This window comes from Chionomys nivalis, chromosome 5 (genome assembly GCF_950005125.1).
Source record: "Chionomys nivalis chromosome 5, mChiNiv1.1, whole genome shotgun sequence".
Classification (NCBI taxonomy): domain Eukaryota; kingdom Metazoa; phylum Chordata; class Mammalia; order Rodentia; family Cricetidae; genus Chionomys; species Chionomys nivalis.
In genome coordinates this window covers 20,619,138-20,636,027 of record NC_080090.1, presented here as the reverse complement: position 1 = coordinate 20,636,027, position 16,890 = coordinate 20,619,138, and the positions used below count along the sequence as shown (strand labels likewise).

The 16,890-nt window shown below is 37.8% G+C and overlaps 1 protein-coding gene across 1 annotated transcript; it reads right to left on the bottom strand.

Annotated features, from left to right (window-relative positions):
* Nucleotides 1-130: 130 nt before the first annotated feature.
* LOC130874559 (gamma-interferon-inducible protein 16-like) lies at nucleotides 131-12,772 on the bottom strand. The gene is made up of 7 exons (XM_057769939.1): nucleotides 12,511-12,772; nucleotides 10,818-10,921; nucleotides 9,649-9,807; nucleotides 6,381-7,577; nucleotides 4,930-5,346; nucleotides 2,801-2,989; nucleotides 131-1,814 (listed from the first exon to the last, which is right to left on the bottom strand). The coding sequence occupies exons 1-7, from the start codon at nucleotides 12,770-12,772 to the stop codon at nucleotides 1,779-1,781; spliced, it is 2,364 nt and encodes a 787-aa protein (XP_057625922.1). The 3' UTR covers nucleotides 131-1,778.
* Nucleotides 12,773-16,890: the final 4,118 nt, after the last annotated feature.

Here is a 16,890-nt window from a genome sequence, read left to right as displayed (position 1 = left end):
GGAGTCTGAATCCGTGTGGGAGCCAGACGAAGAAGGATGCTATAAAAGAAATCCCACACTAGCTCAGAATGGAATATAATAAAAGGTTATTTATTTAGGGGTAGACTCAGAGATCACAATCTTCTGCTTGAATAGGGAACAGCAACCAAATCCAGCAGCCGGGAAAGAGGCTGGACATTAGCTTTACATTGGCATATATATAGAATAAGAGGCCACGCTCAAGTGGGTGGGTGACTTAAAGGCTACTGGCAGTGGAATTCCTACAGCTGTCATTTTTGCTCGTGTGAGTAACACATCATCAATACTCACAAAAGAACCACAGTAAAAATAAATCCCACTGGTTCACCAAATTGGAATTTAGTTAGATCTGAACTGGGGTGAATAGATATGTTATTCACATCTCTCCAAGAATATTGTCATGCAACGCAGATAGAGGATGGTTCCAGTCTACTGTGTACAGGTAGATTTGGCACTGTTACTCTCATCTTTGTTGCAAAGCATTCGTAGATTATATAAATTGAAACTTTATGTCTATATAAGATAAAATTACCTGTCTCGTACTATTAAAAACAAGTCATGATTTTCTTCTCTCTGAGTCTGTTTTGTTTTATGTAAGGACATTACTGATAAAGTGTTCTATAAAGGGGATAAATGTAATGTTCACAGATCTGCAAGCTGGGGAACCCAAGACCAAACCTTCAGCATTTGGTGCGATTTCTTCCTGTATCTTTCTTACAGGATGTGGTGATGGTCAGGGTCTAAGCTATGTTTTTCCAACATCTTCCCCTTTCATTCAAAGATTTGGGATAAAGGCTCATATAGGTTTTAAAGAATCCGTGAAATTTTGCTCAAAGCACAGTGGCCGTACAGAGCAGACAGGAATATGTGTGAAGAGCAACAGTGGTCACATGAGGAAAGATGCTCAAGGGCCCCAGCTTTTGTTTGGAGCCACTTTTATGGGGTTTAGGAGAAGGAGTTGGGGTGCTGTGGGAGTGTTACATGGGTGAATTTTTACTCCAACTGACAGGACTAGATTAGGTAGGCATTGACTTTCTGTACATGCCCTTTTCACACAGTATTTTATTTTGTTTGTTTATACACAATTATACAGAGAAAGGAGGTGGTAAATAGGATAGTCATCATAAAATTTCTCTTTGAGTACAGTTTGTCTTATACATGCTCCCAAATATATATATTTGCAACTTTATATATTTGAGTGTCCATGCAGTCAATAGGTTTCAGGTATATTGGTAGAAGAATGTGTGTATACAGTAGATGCAGATAATGGTCTCTGGCTGGAAAGTGCAATTGTGGTTATCAAACAAGAAAAGTGGAGGCTCAAGTTGCTAAACTGTTCCCCATGCTTTGCCCTTTCTGGGCAACACAGTCTATTTGTTTTTGAACATGCTTTGGCCGTAACATCACGCATGAAGCCTATATGCTACAGTTTTTTTCTGCAGTACACTAACTTTGTATTTTACAGCAATGTTCAAATGGTTGAAATATATTCCCAAGGAATCACTGCTTTACAGAAAATGTTTTTTTTATCAAGTTTTATATATAAAACTTTATAGATTAAGTGATAAAAGTTATAAATACAAAACATGGAATTTACATGATACAAAATTGTATAAAGGATCTAAGAGCACCATTTCCTATAATTAAGAGCTGGATTTTATAGGTATGTTGTTTCAACAGGTCATATATACATTTATTTTCTGGACTTGGATATTTTCTTAGTAAATAGTATCCTTGGCATCCAGGTTTTCTAATCTGAATCAGGCTTGAAGGACGTTTTTTCTGACATTGATGACCTTAAAAAATAAGATGATGAGGTCAGATCAAGTGAAATACAAATGGCTCCAAACACTCTCTATATTCATACTGACGAGTCCCTATGGGTCACACCCCATTTCTCACTGGTCTGTCTCCTTAAATGACTCTCTCTCTTTGGAGTCAGCTTTTTTCCCTTCTTGGGACTATGAGAGTAGCTAGTCACTCCGACAGACTTGAGCACAGATGGAAGGCCCAATTATGACACAGAGCTCCATAAGAGAGGAAAGAGCTGTCATCCCTTAGGTAGAGATTGAGTTGCAGAGTCTCATTGAACGGGCAGGTTGGGAGGAGGGAGAAAGGACTTTGCTGTTGCAGCTGCCATGGGGGAAGGTTTGAAACTTTGGCTGGTGGTGTGAGAACCATGGTGCTGTAAGAGAGTTTCTGTGTGAACTAACATATGATCCCTTCTATTTCTTCTGTTCACATGATTATAGTGGCCTTTTTTAAAGTGTAAAATGAATCCCACACAATGTGTAAGTATGACAAGGATTGTGGATTTTAGCACATTGTGGTCTGATTATCCCAGGGCATCCTTGGGAACTTATGATTTCTGTACATCATGCGTGCAACAGACCGTATTTGAATATTATACATGAAGGCTCCAAGGCTCTTCGTGATTTAGTCTTTGTTCAATTTGAAAAATCAAAGAATCAGAATATGAAACAAACATCTTAATTAACCTGAGTTTTCTCAAATTATCTCTCTGCTTTGATAAAGGAGATTTTTTTGTCATTTAGCTAAGCATATAACAACTTTTGAATTTATTTTCTTTATTACGATTTAGAAATATATACTTAAAAGATACTGGAAGGAACTTTATTAAGAAATGTGAAAAGTTTAAGTTTTATTCTTATGTTGGATTGTCTATGTAATGCCAACAGTCAAGTTCACGATATATATATATGTATTTATGAAATCATATATATAAATGATTCTTAATAATATTAAATTCCAGAGCACACACCTGTATGTAACTATGTCTTACAGACTTCAGCTGCCATTTATCTTTGCTCGAGGACAATTCAAAACAGACGAGTCGAAGTTTTTGGCCTGGCTCACACTTTATACTGGTCAATTTTCCATTGACCTCCACTTCCATTATCCCTGTATCATCTTCAATTCCATAGTAAATGGAGGAATTACTCTCAGTTTTCTGAAAAGCAAGTTAACATTCATCTTTTAGGAAATGTGTCAAAGCTTGTCACCTCTATGAGGAATAAAGAGTGTCGGCATAAACCTGTTCCTGCCAAGGCAAGGATGGCTCTTAGGTTTAGAATCACAGGCACAAGGGCCAGTGAGATGGCTCAGTGGAGAAGGGGGCTTGCTGGCAAGCCTGATTAGCTTGGCTCAATGTGCAGGACTCATGGTAGAAAGAGAGAACTCAGTTGTGGAGCTTCTCTCCTGACTTTCACACTACTTTAAAAGTTTTTGTGTTTCTTCCCATCTATCACAGACAAAATAAATAACTTAAAAAAAGGTTTTCAGGCACAAGAGAGTTTAAGATGTTTTAGTGAACAAATCTTTTCTTTGAAATCCCTCTTGGAGCCTTGTGGGCCTAGCCTTAATGATTGGGTCATCACTGCAGCCCTTGGAAGCCACTCTTATGTTTTACCTACTTGATGATTTTTTTCTGCTTGGTGTTTTTAGGAAAAAAATAAATATATTTCAAAGTACTATGCTAACATATAAGAATATCTGAGATTTCTTAAGGGACTATAAATGAAAACAAGAATAAAAACAGCAATAACCCTTTAGTTACCATTGCAGGTTTCTTAGGCATCTCCAGGAGGTCTGAGAAGAAAGGCTACTTGTGGCCCATTGTCAGTCTAAGAAACACTACTCTAAGTCTTTTTGATTTAATGTATTTTAATTTTTATGGATAATAAATTTATTTTAATGAAACGTAATCTAATCATAATTTTTCCTTCCCTACTCCTCCTAGATTATCCTCACTTCCCTACCTTTCCAACTCCACTGCTTCTTTCTCTCTCTCTTAAGGAAACAAACATGTGAATAAAGAAGAAAATCAACAAGAATGAAACAAAAAGACACACACAAGAAATAAGAAATAGTATGAGAAACAAATACACTGACATACAAATAGGGACTAACAATCAGACAGAGAGAAAGACTGATACACTCACCACACACACACACACACACACACAAACACACACACATACCTCCTTTGTAAATGGATCACATTTGCTCAGTGCACACATTGTTCACTCTACCCCTTCCTAACCCCTCATAGGTTGAATCTACAGCTTTTAGTTCTGGCATTTAACTTTGGTTCCCACTTAGTTTACTTTTTAATTGTGTAACCGAATGCACCAGCACAGTCAATAACAGCATAGATAAATTAAAAAGCCGCGGATGATTCATAAACAATGAATTATGAAATCATACACTTAACAAGAATACTAATGAATTGGTGCATTGGCACTCAAAGAAACACCAGAAAGTCTTAGATTTCCTAGAATTTCCTCACTTTTGTTGTGCCTAGTTATAAACTGTGAAATTAAACTAGACTGTTAAACTCCTCTTCCTTTCATTATTTAAAACATTAGTCACCCTATCAAAAGAGCTTGATACAATGTAAAGAATATTATAACGAGAACACATTAAAGAAATAATCTTGGCTTGTTGGTCATGACTTCAATCTGGGCCAAAATAGTCTCTTGTTTTTATTCTCATCATCTCAAACTGTATGTAGGCTTTGAGTTTGGATGTTTTGGCAACTGAGTTGCCAATAATATGGGTATGGAAGCTATCAAAGAAATAGCATCTAAAAGGAAAATGTTCTATAAACTGAACATTGACTAGGAATAAGATGGATATAATTGATTGTCATAGCCAGGAAAATGCCAAAGTTATTGATGAATCAATTTCTAAAGATTTTTCATGGTTTTACCTTGTGGAGAAGAATAATAAGAGACTCCCAATCCCCAAAGGAGGAAATCATACTCATCTCTTTCTGACATGAAGAGCAGTTACTTCCTGTCTTAAATAAGTTGAGCAAATTCCAGTGACAAGTTAAAACTTAAAATCTCAGACTGCAAAAGGAATTTCCCAAGTATCGCAATGACTTACCTTATATACCACAAACTCTCCATTCACATATGTCCCCTGTGCCTGTGAGAAAAGATCCCTAATTTTAGGAGTCGCATTGGCTCTTTTCCTCAGTGTTTTTGAGATATTCATGGTTCTGTTCTTGTCTACATCAGACACATAGGCAGTTTCGCGAATTTCCAGAAACCCATTTGAGCCAAAATAATTTGATATGGCAATAATCTTATTTGGAATGAACTTGTTCTTTAGAACTGGATCAAAAATCTTCACTCTGTAGAATTCGTTCTCAGTCGCCACTGTGGCATGGAACATCCTTTTGTCATCAACCAAATCATAAGTAAATGGTTCTGTTACTTTCAAAACCATCACTTCTTTGGGACCTTGTTGGTATCCTTCTTCCTTAGCAGGTTCCTTTGGTATGTTTCCCCTCCTTGGTGTCTACATAAAACACACACAGTATAAACATGCATTATTCAGACAGATAATAAGGCACAATTCCACTGAGTACAGTGGAGAACATCTAAACAATGATTGCCATACTATAATCTAGATAAAATGAAAAATGATTATTTACCTGAATTATTATCTAGTTATTCTGGTTAATATAAACATTACTTGGTAGGTAAAGAGTTTATACTTATATTTGTGGAGACAGAACCCAAAGGCTCCAAGCTCTAGTTAAGTTGTTATTCTAGGAACATTTGGAAGTGTTTGATTACAAAACCTGGACTAAATATTAGAGATTTCTTGTAATAGGGATAGGTAGGTAGTCTAGGAAGATACCCTGAAATATTTATACTCAGAAAGGATTAAGGCTAGTAGTTCTTCTTTTTGTATAATAACAGGCAATGACGAGAATCCTGTGACCAGAAAATGTTCATGAGGTCATTTTACTTTGATCACCTGCCTTCTAAGTATCCTAATCCATTTCTGAGCATCAGGAGAGCACTTTGAAATGGAGGCAACACAGTAGAACTGGAAGAGGAAGCATGAGGACAGTCAAGGCCGACCTGGGTCCCAGCGCAGGGAGGCAGCTATAACTGAAGCACTCGCTGACCCTTGACTTGGAAACAGGCAGACTTCACTCTGTGGGTGATGGGGCTTAACTGTGATTACCAACTGATGTGTTCTAACATCAGGAAGTACATTTCCAATATAATTGCAGCAGCGATTCACAATCTGAAAACAACACCTTGAATAAAAAGTATAATGTGCAAAATTAAATACGCACGTGATTCAGCATACTCTTTAAGAGTAGGCATGATCAGGCGATCACTGAGTCAGACATTTTCTTAATGGAGTAGAATATACAAAGTATTCTAAAATTGAATGTAGGGAAGGGTAAGTAACTATACACAATAAAAATAGTGAATATTTAAGTAAAAGATTATGTGTCCATATAGATTAATGAAAAATTCTTGCAAGCATGTGCTAATCTTTGTCATTATACTGTGAGAGTAGGAAGCCATTACCCTGCATGAAATGCTGCTTGTAGTTGCTGGAGACCTCAGAGGATCATGGAGAACATTGATTGCTGTTGCTGGAGACTCCCTTGGAGTTAGGAGACTTTCAGATGTTGTTGCTGAAGGCATCTGGGGAGCCAGGGCAAATGTAGGTGCCTTTACTTTAGGACAGGGAAGAGCCTGACCAGTACTGGATGCTACTCCTTGAGGCACTAGAGTGGGGCACAAACTTCTGGACACTGTCAGTGGAGGAGCATGAGGAGCCTGGATGAAGGTGGATGCTGCTCCTGGATGCATTTCAGTGATCTGGGCTCTCCTTGTCAGTACTGATATAGGTGCCTGAGGATCTGGAAGAATGTTGGATGTTGATGGTGGAAGTACCTTGGAAGCCTGGAGACTACTAGAAGCTGTTGCTGGTGATGGTAAAGTAGCTGGGAAATGACCAGGTACTGTTGCTAAGGGACCTGGGACCTGGGCATTCTTGGGCACTTTTACTGTAACAGAGTTAAGAAGCTGAACGCTACTGGACATTGTTCTTTGAGATATCTGACTGGTGTAAACATTCCCGGACACTGCTTCTGGAGGAGCACGGGGAATCTGAGCACTGCTGGATGCTGTTGCTGGAGGCATCTTTATGACCCAGGCTTTGCTTTTCATTGTTGCTGAAGGCTCTGTAGTGGTTTGGACACTTGTGGATGCTGCTACTTGAGGACTGTGAGAACCCTGCATGCTTTTGAATGCTGCTGATGTAAGTAGGTGATGGCTCTGGGCACTGATGGACCCTGCTACTGGAGACATCTGAGGAGCACTGAGAGAACTGGACACCGTTTCTGAAGACACACTAGGGACCCAGACATTACTGGATGCTGTTGATGAAGGTACATAAGGAGATTGGACACGATTGGATTGTGTAAGGGTCACAGGAGAGTTCGGATGGATGCTAGAGTCTGATACTGGAGATGTTAGCAAACTTTGGCAGGGTGGTGCTGGAGAGCCTTGAGATATTTTTAAAGAGTCACATGTTTCTGGAGATGTCTGGGGAGTGTTGAGGCTGCTAGAAGCTGTTGCCGCGAGCCCCTGAAGAGTCTGGCCTTCCCATGCAGCTGAGGAGTTGCTGCTGGCTGACAATCCTAGAAGCTGGTGTTTGTTCTGCCAATCATCTGTCTTTAGAGTACTCTGTTTTTTGGTGTTTGTGGTTTTCTGTTTCTAAAGAAAAATAGGATTGAGATACTTTTAATACTGTTTGCTGGTGTTTTGAAAATGAGACCAAGTGCTTCTATTCACTTTCCCTTCTGTAACGGGAACTTTTCCCCTGCCAGCTTGCTCCTGGGCTGACGGAATTGTTTAGAACATACTTCTAACCTTAGCCTTCACTCTTACTATTAGATATTACAGTTTCTCTTAAAAGTCCGGTATTGAACTTTCTCTGGTCTGGGATGGAATACTAGCTCAAAGAATCTTACAAAACTGGCCAAATATTTCTTGGTCTGGTTCAATTCTCAGTATCATTTCATGGGAAACTAAGCATGTAGTAAAACTGGCTATTTCTGTACTTTTCTTCATGTAGACTTTCCAATCCATCAAATATTTGATCCTTATTGTGCACGCAGGGAGCCAACCCACATACCTTCAGATGATGTGATGGAAATTGTGTGACAGGTATGCTAAAACTTGATTCACCTAGATGGATTTATTGAATTATGATGAAGTTCAGTTGACAGAGTAACTAAGATGCCTGAAGACCATCTGGACTCATTGAAACCTCTGTTTAGGTCTTTAAAATGACATGACTCCAGTTAAATACAACTTCTACATATGTGAGAACTACTTGTAGTACAGGCAACAGATCTGGTTAGAGAATTCACTACACTTTCATAATCTTAGTGGTATAAAACTGCAGCATGATTAATAATAAAAAAACCTAGAGACAGAAACTGGGGTTCAACATGAAGACCAGAAAAACAAAAAGCCAGCCATTGACTCTTAGCTCTACCTAAGCCGAAATGGTGATCCTGCCTCCAGGAATCTCAGAATGAGACTGTCAGAGAGCTGTCTCCTCCTGTTTTATAGTCTTCTCCAGTGCTGGGATTAAAGGCATGCACCACTACTGCCCACACTAGTGTGGCTACTGGGATTAAAGGTATGTGTCACCACTGCCTGGTCTTTAAGACTAATCAGTATGGCTGTTTTACTCTCTGAACTTCAGGCAACTTTATTTATTAAAATACAATGAAATATAACTACAAAAAATTTTAAAGACTATAAATTTTGCTTTAAAAGTGAAGGGAAGTTCCTATGCAAATACCTTCGTATAACTGTAAAGGTCACTTTTTACTGGTTTCTCTTTATGGTTTTGATCATCCAAGATAAAAGTCTTCTAAAATTCAACAATTTCTGTGAAGCTGATGCCATTCTAGCCAAAATGTTTACTAGCTGTAGCCTATTTCCTAGACTTGTGTACATATCAATTGTATTGCTGTCATCATCTACAAACACAGCTGATTAGATGTGCCTAAGAGTTCCCATGCTAAGTAACAGGACTCTATCATTTAAAAAGATCAAATGTTGGTCATATCAAGGGTTCAGTACAATTGTACCGTGCAAGAAAATAAGGACATTTCTGTAAATTGCAGTCATGATCTCAAAATACATGCATGATGACTAGGCGACATATACAATAAAGTACATGATTAAGAGGTTAGTTCTTTCAAGGCTATGGTTGTTGCAATTATATTAAACAGGCATCAAACTGGGAACAAGATTCTGTTTCCTTTGATGAGGAATGTCTGGGAGAGTTTAGTGTATGCCTGGGAGGGGTCTGAATCTGACTTGTAACAAAAATGACCGCTTCAGTTCTACTGGTTAATGATGGACAGGGATAAAGACTTCAAGGCAGGGAACAGCATGCATCAAAAAAACATGCTAAGAGGAACACAGAATGATGAGAATAACCCCTGAAATTGGATCACCAGCAAAGGGAAAAGGGCTGAGAAGAAAGTAGGCACTGGGGATTGATATATTCCAGTGTTCATCTCCATCTGTCTCCTCTATACTTCCTTCTGAACCCTAAGCAGAAAGTTGGTTGACAGCCGTAGAAATCATTTCATAAGTACTTACCTTTTTAATACCATAGAGGCTCTGATACATAATTGGATAATGAACAATTTACTAACATGAGGGAAATCTTTGTAGTACGGTGAGACATTTTTCCAAGGCTGTGGTGAGTCCAGTGATAAGCTTCGGGAAGGGGCAAGCACTGGGAAGAGGAAAGTGGTACCTTGTTGGAGGAATTGCTGGATGGTGTTGGAGGCTTCTGAAAAGTCTGGAGACAACCTTCATCTTTCTGTGTGTTCCCTCCTGAAGGTTCTAGAGACTGAGTCTGCTCTTGTTTAAGCTTCCTTTTTTTGCCATTTTCACTTTCTGCAGTTTGTTTTTCCTTTTTCAGAAAGAAAAATGTTTTTTCCTTATTGATTTTCCCATGTACTGAAAATTGAACTCCAAGCTTTGTACATGCTAAAGTGTGCTTTTCTATACAGTTTTATCCCCAGTCTGCAGTAATGGCTTTAGTATAAGGTAACACATAATATCCTCAGAACCATAAGAATCTTTTGCTTATTATGGAGTTCTAATTAAATTTTTGTCATTGTGCATACCTCATCCTTAAAAGATGGACTGTATAGTGTGGTGGGTTGAGTAAGAATGGCCTCATAGACTCACAGATTTGAATGCTTCATCACCAGGGAGTGTCAGTATTAGGAAGTATGGCCTTGTTGGGGTAGGTGTACTTTGTTCGAGAAATCGTATCACTGAGCTTTCAGATGATCAAACCAGGCCCAGTGTCACTCTCTGTTGCTGCTACCTATGAAGATGTAGAACTCTCAGATAGCTCTCCAGCACAATATCTGCCTGCATACTGCCATGCTTCCCACCATGATATTAATGGACTAACGCTCTGAATGTAAGCAAGCCCCAAATAAATGTGTCTTTTTAAAAAAAATAATAAGAATTTCTATAGTCATGACATCTCTTCAGAGTAATAGGAACCCTAGCTAAGATATATAACAGTGTCTCATAGAGGAGTAGAAAAATTCCATTAATATCACCCCATTTATCCTTGTGGTACTGGGTGCAGAAATACAAAACCCATATTTAGGATGAATCTTTTTAAGAGCTACATCCCAAAGCAACTGCTATTTCAGTAAGTGGTCTTTAAAAAGACAGATATTGATTTTTTGTTTGCATCCTTGGGTCGGAGGGTCATACTGCCCCAGTTAGAGCATGTGGAAAATATGACACACAGTGAGTGAGAGGTCACAATGAATTTCCGACTTCAAACCCTGTTCTTACAGAGCCTTGGACGAGATAGGTACAGTCCTACATATTCCTAAAGAATTAAAAAGGGGTGGTACCTGAGTGGAAACATTGTTGGGCAATCAGCCACCTTACCTCTGAAGAGGGTGCATTACTGGAGCAAAGACCATGGGCACTGCTGGGCTCCCCTTGCTTTCCTTCCACTGCAGTTTTGTTCTTTCCTTTCTTTTGTTTTTCAACTATACGGATAAAGAAATCACAGTAAATCCATGGAAATAGGTGAAAATGGCTGAAGCTCATTAAGAATTATTCATTTTGCTTTCAGTTTTCAAAACTGAAATGGATAGTTTATTCTACTTTTATTAAAGATTTTACAGAAAGACAACGAATTCATGTTGTTTTTAACAAAACCTCAACCATTCAATTTTAATAATAAAGACTCAGGAGCCAGATGTTGGGGTGAGCTAGCTCACAGAAACAGAGAAAGGATCCAGCTGACTTTCCTAGTCCACTGGCATCCCATGGTCCCCCTTTTCCTGTATCAACTCAAACTAAAACCTCTCAACCTCAATTTCCCTCACTTCTACAGCCCATGCTTCTCGCTTACCATCATGCTAAGTCTCTCTTACTCTTATTTTTTTTTTCTTAAAAAATCTATGTACACTTCCTGTCAACTGGTTGCTTGCTCTGAATCTTGACCTCTGGTTGACTTTACTTAATCCTGCTTGCAATTCAAGCAGAAAGCTCTTGGATTAAAAGTGTGTGCTAGGGTTGAGCCCCAACAAACCTGGAAATAGTTTTGTTTTTGTTTTAAGAAAAAAAAAAACAGTAAATTTCCAGGTGGAAAGTATGATCAAATATCGTTTAACAATAACAAGAACTATTTCATCTCTATTTGTGTCTGTGCTTTTTCTTTCTTCTGCTGCAGAGACTCTACCTAGACAAAAGGCCACCAGTGGTACCAAGTCAGATATATTCACACCTCAGGGGATTTTTGTGCATCCCAGTTGTAGTGGAATCAGCTCTTCCATCTTGGGAACTTCTGTAGATATCAGTATAACCCTCTCCCAACCCTCTTATCCCACAAGTTGATTTTAAAAGCATGAAACTTTTATGATAATACCAATAGGTTATGTTCTAAAGAAGACAATTATAAATCATAGAAAAAGAAAAGAATTATGATTTGATATTTGATATAAAAGTAGTAATATTGGATTTTGACTTCTATGTTGGGGATATATCTTCCTATGTAACTCAGAGTACTTTTTCTATGTAAGTCAATCTGCAGGTCTTTTTGACTGAACTTCCTTTAGCTAAATTCTTGGGTCAGAGTTATGTACCATTATTTCCAATATTTTTTTAAACCTAGTGACTTTATAAAGAGAAACTATTTCACACCTTTAAAGAATGGGCATCTACTTAAATATTAAATCACATTTCTTACAGAAAAGGAATAAATTAGACGGTATGCATTGTTAATCAAATATTAAATTTTCTCTATTTAAATGCTTTAAATGAGTTTTTTCAATTTTTACTCTATCATTTTCTTGTTTTTCTATCATGTTGGGTACACTAATCTATCTCAACAACTGCTTTTTGGTTCAGTTTCCTCCAAAGCAAAAGATGTCTACCCAGAAATATATCAAGTTTCTTGGTAAGAAAGGATTTTTCAAAATCGTTAACTTGCTGACATCAGAACAGATTCTACCCCCATAGTTTCTAAGGCACACAATGGGAAAGGGACATATCAACTCTGATCACTGCAGGGAGCTAGACATTTGGGAAGGATGGGGGAGGGATGAGTGTTCACGGAGCTTCCCCTTGTTACCTTTTGCTTCCTCTGCTTTAAGATCTTCAACAAGGTATTTAAAATCTTTATTTTCTTGACAAAATCCTATCAGTTTGCAGAGTCCAGCATCTTTTGGGAATGTATCCTCCATCAGGTCAGCAATCTGAATTCTGTCATAATCACTTTGCTTCCTTTCAGACAGGTGTAGATCTCTTCTTAGTAAGGACTTAATTATTCTAAAGTGGTAGTCTTCCATATACTCTAATCCTTTTAGAAGAACAATTTTTTTGTATTCACTCATTATTCCTAATATTATGGACAGTACAAAAACATAAAAATGGACAAAGAATTACATACATATCCAGACAATTTCAAAACGGTGATTCCTGTGTGAGTGAATGACCAAAATTGATAATGTCCATAATTGCTTGTGTGAGAAAAACAGAGTTAAATACAAGCTGTACCACTGTGCAAAAATGGATATAGAACTTCTGTATTAATAAACAACTTTAGGAAATCCTTCTCCAGTAGCCATGTTAGGTGACTTAGGCCAATGAGAGTTGTGGGGGAATAAAAGTGTTGGACACAATCATTGCTGCAGTATTTAGAGTTTGTGCAATGAGTGTTAAAATCCTGTGTTCTTTTTCCATTCTTCTTTGGTGTCCACACAAGGACACATGAGAAAAAAAATGACGAGTATGAAAAAAAGACATGCTCTGTAAGCCCTAATGTAATGGATTAATAAAAATTGCTGGAGGGTATTAAAAAATCGATCATCTACATATTCAAGGAGAAGATGAAAACTGGTCTCAACAGTAAAACTCCCTTCTTCAGCATTCTAATTTTTACATAATACTTATCTCCAGACCCCAGCGAAAATTACAATAGAAAAGTTTTTTGGGGGGTTGGTACTTGTGAAAACACAACTGTTTCAAACACAACCAGATAAATGATGGCAAAGATTATGTGTAATTTTTATGGATCCCATGTATATGAGAACATTCATTTTGATATTGAAGTGTTATTGCTTTTGAATTTGGACTAATCCCAACCTCAAAAGAATTTCCATATTACACAATACCATATATCTGTGTCACTGTGAATCTATGCTCACTAGATCCTGCATCAATATGTGTTCAGCCTCACTGCTAAAATGCTAAACACTTGAAATGTTCAGTCTCTTTCAAACACCTAAAATCTCTTCCAGATTCCAAAGCCTCTCTAAAATACCCAATGTCTCAATGAAATATCAAAGGATCTCAACTGTAAGCTCTTACAAAATAAAAAAAAATAATAAGTTAGCTACCTTGTCATTCCAAGAGGGGAAAACCATGTCATAATTCCATTAAAATCAAAAGAAAATTAAAATTCTACAATATAAAAAGATTTTCTGATCTCCAATGAGCCTTGGCAACTCCGTTTCTTTTGCTCTTCCATCCATACACACACAGTGATTCTCCTACGCTTAGGACACCTCTCTCCACACCTGTTGCTATCCCTGTTGGTCATCGCACAGTACTGTCAGCTCAAAATACTGGGTTCCCCATTGCAGCTGAGTTATATCTTCATAAAGGGCTCTTCATGGCCTTTCACAGAAGTAAGCCTCAGCTATTCCCTATGACTCCAGCAAGCCTCCAAAACCAGTACCATCTGGGTGAGTCTTTCACACTACAAAGTTTTTCAGCAAAGATACAACCTTTTCCTGCTCCGGACCACAACTTCATTTCTGTGTACTGAGAGTGAGAAGATACTTCCCAGATTATTCCTCAATAATGCTGATCTCTTCTTAATCACAGCCAATTCTTCAGTATCAGCTGACAAGAATCACAGATTTGTAATTCAAAGTATTGAGTCGCCTTAGTAGTTTCTTTGTAGGACACTTATCCTTCCTTCTGATGTTCCCAAGCCAGGCCTCCAGCATCTGCACTGCCCTCTGCATTACGTTATAAGTTCCCACAGTAGTCCATTAATTTCTAAACACTCAGTAGTTTTATATCCCAGAGTCACTAAGTTCATTCATAATCCTTCCTAAAACACAGTCAGGTGTGTCACAATAATATCCTTCATGACCAGTACCAATTTCTCTCTTAGTTACTTGTTCTATTGCTTAGATAAAACACCATGATCAAAGTCAACATGGGATGAAAAGGGTTTATGTCATTTTATATTTATACATCACAGTCCTTTATTGAAAGAAGCCAGAGCATTAATTCAAGGCTAGAACCCAGAGGTAGGAACCGAAGCAGAAGCCATGACGAACACTGATTGCTTGGTTGATACTCATGGCTTGCTGAGCACTCAGGACTGCCTGCAGAGAAGGGGCAATGTTTCCAAAGGGTTAAACACTCACATCAATCACTAATCAAGAATATGACTTCCATACATTCTTACAAACAATTTTAAAGGAAGAACTTTCTGTACTCAGGTATCTCTTTCCAGATAATTTTGTCTAGTGTCAGGTTGACAGAAATCAACCAAAACATACCCTTCGAAAGAGATAATACCTTAAATTTTTAATTTATATACCAATAATAATGTATCATATTTCTAAGCACTTTATGTCTCCTGATAGGAAGATAATAAGTAGCCACACTGAATATCTTTTATCAAAATGACGAGATGCACACATCCTCTTCATGTGCATGTGAAAGAGCCTATTAATCTGTGAGTTTGAAACAACACAAAAGACTTTGATAGATACAGCAGTATATTTCTCAATTACTAAATTAATAAGGTATAAACATTTGCAAAATTATTTAGAATGCTTGAGAAACATAAGTGACTCACCAAAAGAGATAACTTTACATATATACATGTCTGAAATCAACTTCTAAAGTACCCTGTTCAAGTACATATTAAGAACTCCAAAGGGTACATGGAAAGCATTTGAAAGATTCTAAAAATAGGCAATAGAGATATATTTCTAATTAAGGTTCTCTCAATCATCTATATTTTCTACTAGACAATTAAACAGCAAATTCAAATTATCTAAAACTAAAGATAACAAATAATGTTCAAGATGACAGACACTAACTCACTGATTGAGACACTGCTGATGTAAAAGATAATAAGTATTTTGGTGAATGATTAAAAACAGGGTTGAGGAGGACGGGAGAGGCAGGGAGGGGAGTAGAGAAAAATGTAGAGCTCAATAAAAATCAATAAAAAACAGATGTATTTGAATAACTGTGAATCTGAACTTCATACTATACACATCCGTTGTCTCCCATGTCATACATTAACAGAATACTAGAGTGCAGCTCCATTTCCTGATATATTTTCATTAAGTATTATTTCACTTAATGAAATAAGTATTCTTTGATGTCGCTAGCTTATTTTTTTTTGTCAATCACCACAGTCACCAAGTTACTCTTACTCTCCAGCAAGATATCTAAAGTCTTTTATTATTTTCCATTTTCTCATACTTATACTTAGAAAGTTATTTTATTATCTGCCATAATCAAAATGCCTTAGTGCTGGCTCAGGCCCCAGTAAGGGTGGAATAAAGATGCTTACCATCTTTCCTAGTGAAGCATCCAGAACCTAGCTGCTGTGGATTCATGGCCTTGAAAGCAGCCCTGATTTCCACCCTGCCCTTGTGGGTTCTATAGAGCTTTACATAACAAGTGCAGGACTCACCTTCTTAGAAATTTCTTCAACAGTGTCCAGATCCTAGCTTGTCTCCCAGGCAAGATGCAAGGCTAGTTTTATTTAATTAAGATGACAAAACTCTCAGAGATCGGGTTGGGATGTTGCAATCCCCCAAGTGCCAAGAACATGAAGTATTTTTTAAAGATGGGAAGTATGACAATGGTCTGAGTCATTTCACTTCACTTCAAGTTTAGCAAATTGAATGTCTTGAACTCTGCTATTCCTGGAAGAGGAGGATTGCAAAAGTGAGGCCTCCCAATGTTCTTAGCTTTCGATTTCCCTGGTTAGTAAGACTGGATTGTCTTCTAAAGGATACACTTTACTTACCAAAACAAGCAAAAGTCTCCTGTGCTCAGTTGATTTTCTTCACAAATGGATGTTCTAAACTTAGCATTTCTTGTCCAAAAGCCTTACCCATGGGTCACTAAGGAACACATTCCTCTGAATAAAGTTAACATCTGAAAGGGAAAGGGTGAGTCACTCAGACACTTCTCCCTCCTCTCCATTCAGGCAGGAAGTGGCAAGAAGTGAATTCAGCAGATGTCTACTGCCACTAAGAACTGAATGTGTTTCCTGGACAGAAGAAGATAGGCAGTGTAGTGTAGGGTGAATTCTAAATGATCTTAATAATAACAACTGGATCAGACATCGGTATAAATGCTGAAAGAGCAGAGAGACAAAGGAGTGAGCCACAGCCACTTCTTAACTCTCCAACTCTTCAGCCTGAAATGGGTTAGCTCCTGTCTCCACTAGCTTTCCATTCCTCTT

Coding starts and splice junctions, on each gene's coding strand:
- LOC130874559 (XM_057769939.1), bottom strand. CDS start 12,772: ATGAGTGAATACAAAAAAATTGTTCTTCTAAAAGGATTAGAGTATATG. Junction 2,990..4,929: donor GAGAGTTTGTGGTATATAAG/GTAAGTCATTGC, acceptor CTTGCTTTTCAG/AAAACTGAGAGTAATTCCTC. Junction 1,815..2,800: donor TAAGACATAGTTACATACAG/GTGTGTGCTCTG, acceptor TTATTTTTTAAG/GTCATCAATGTCAGAAAAAA.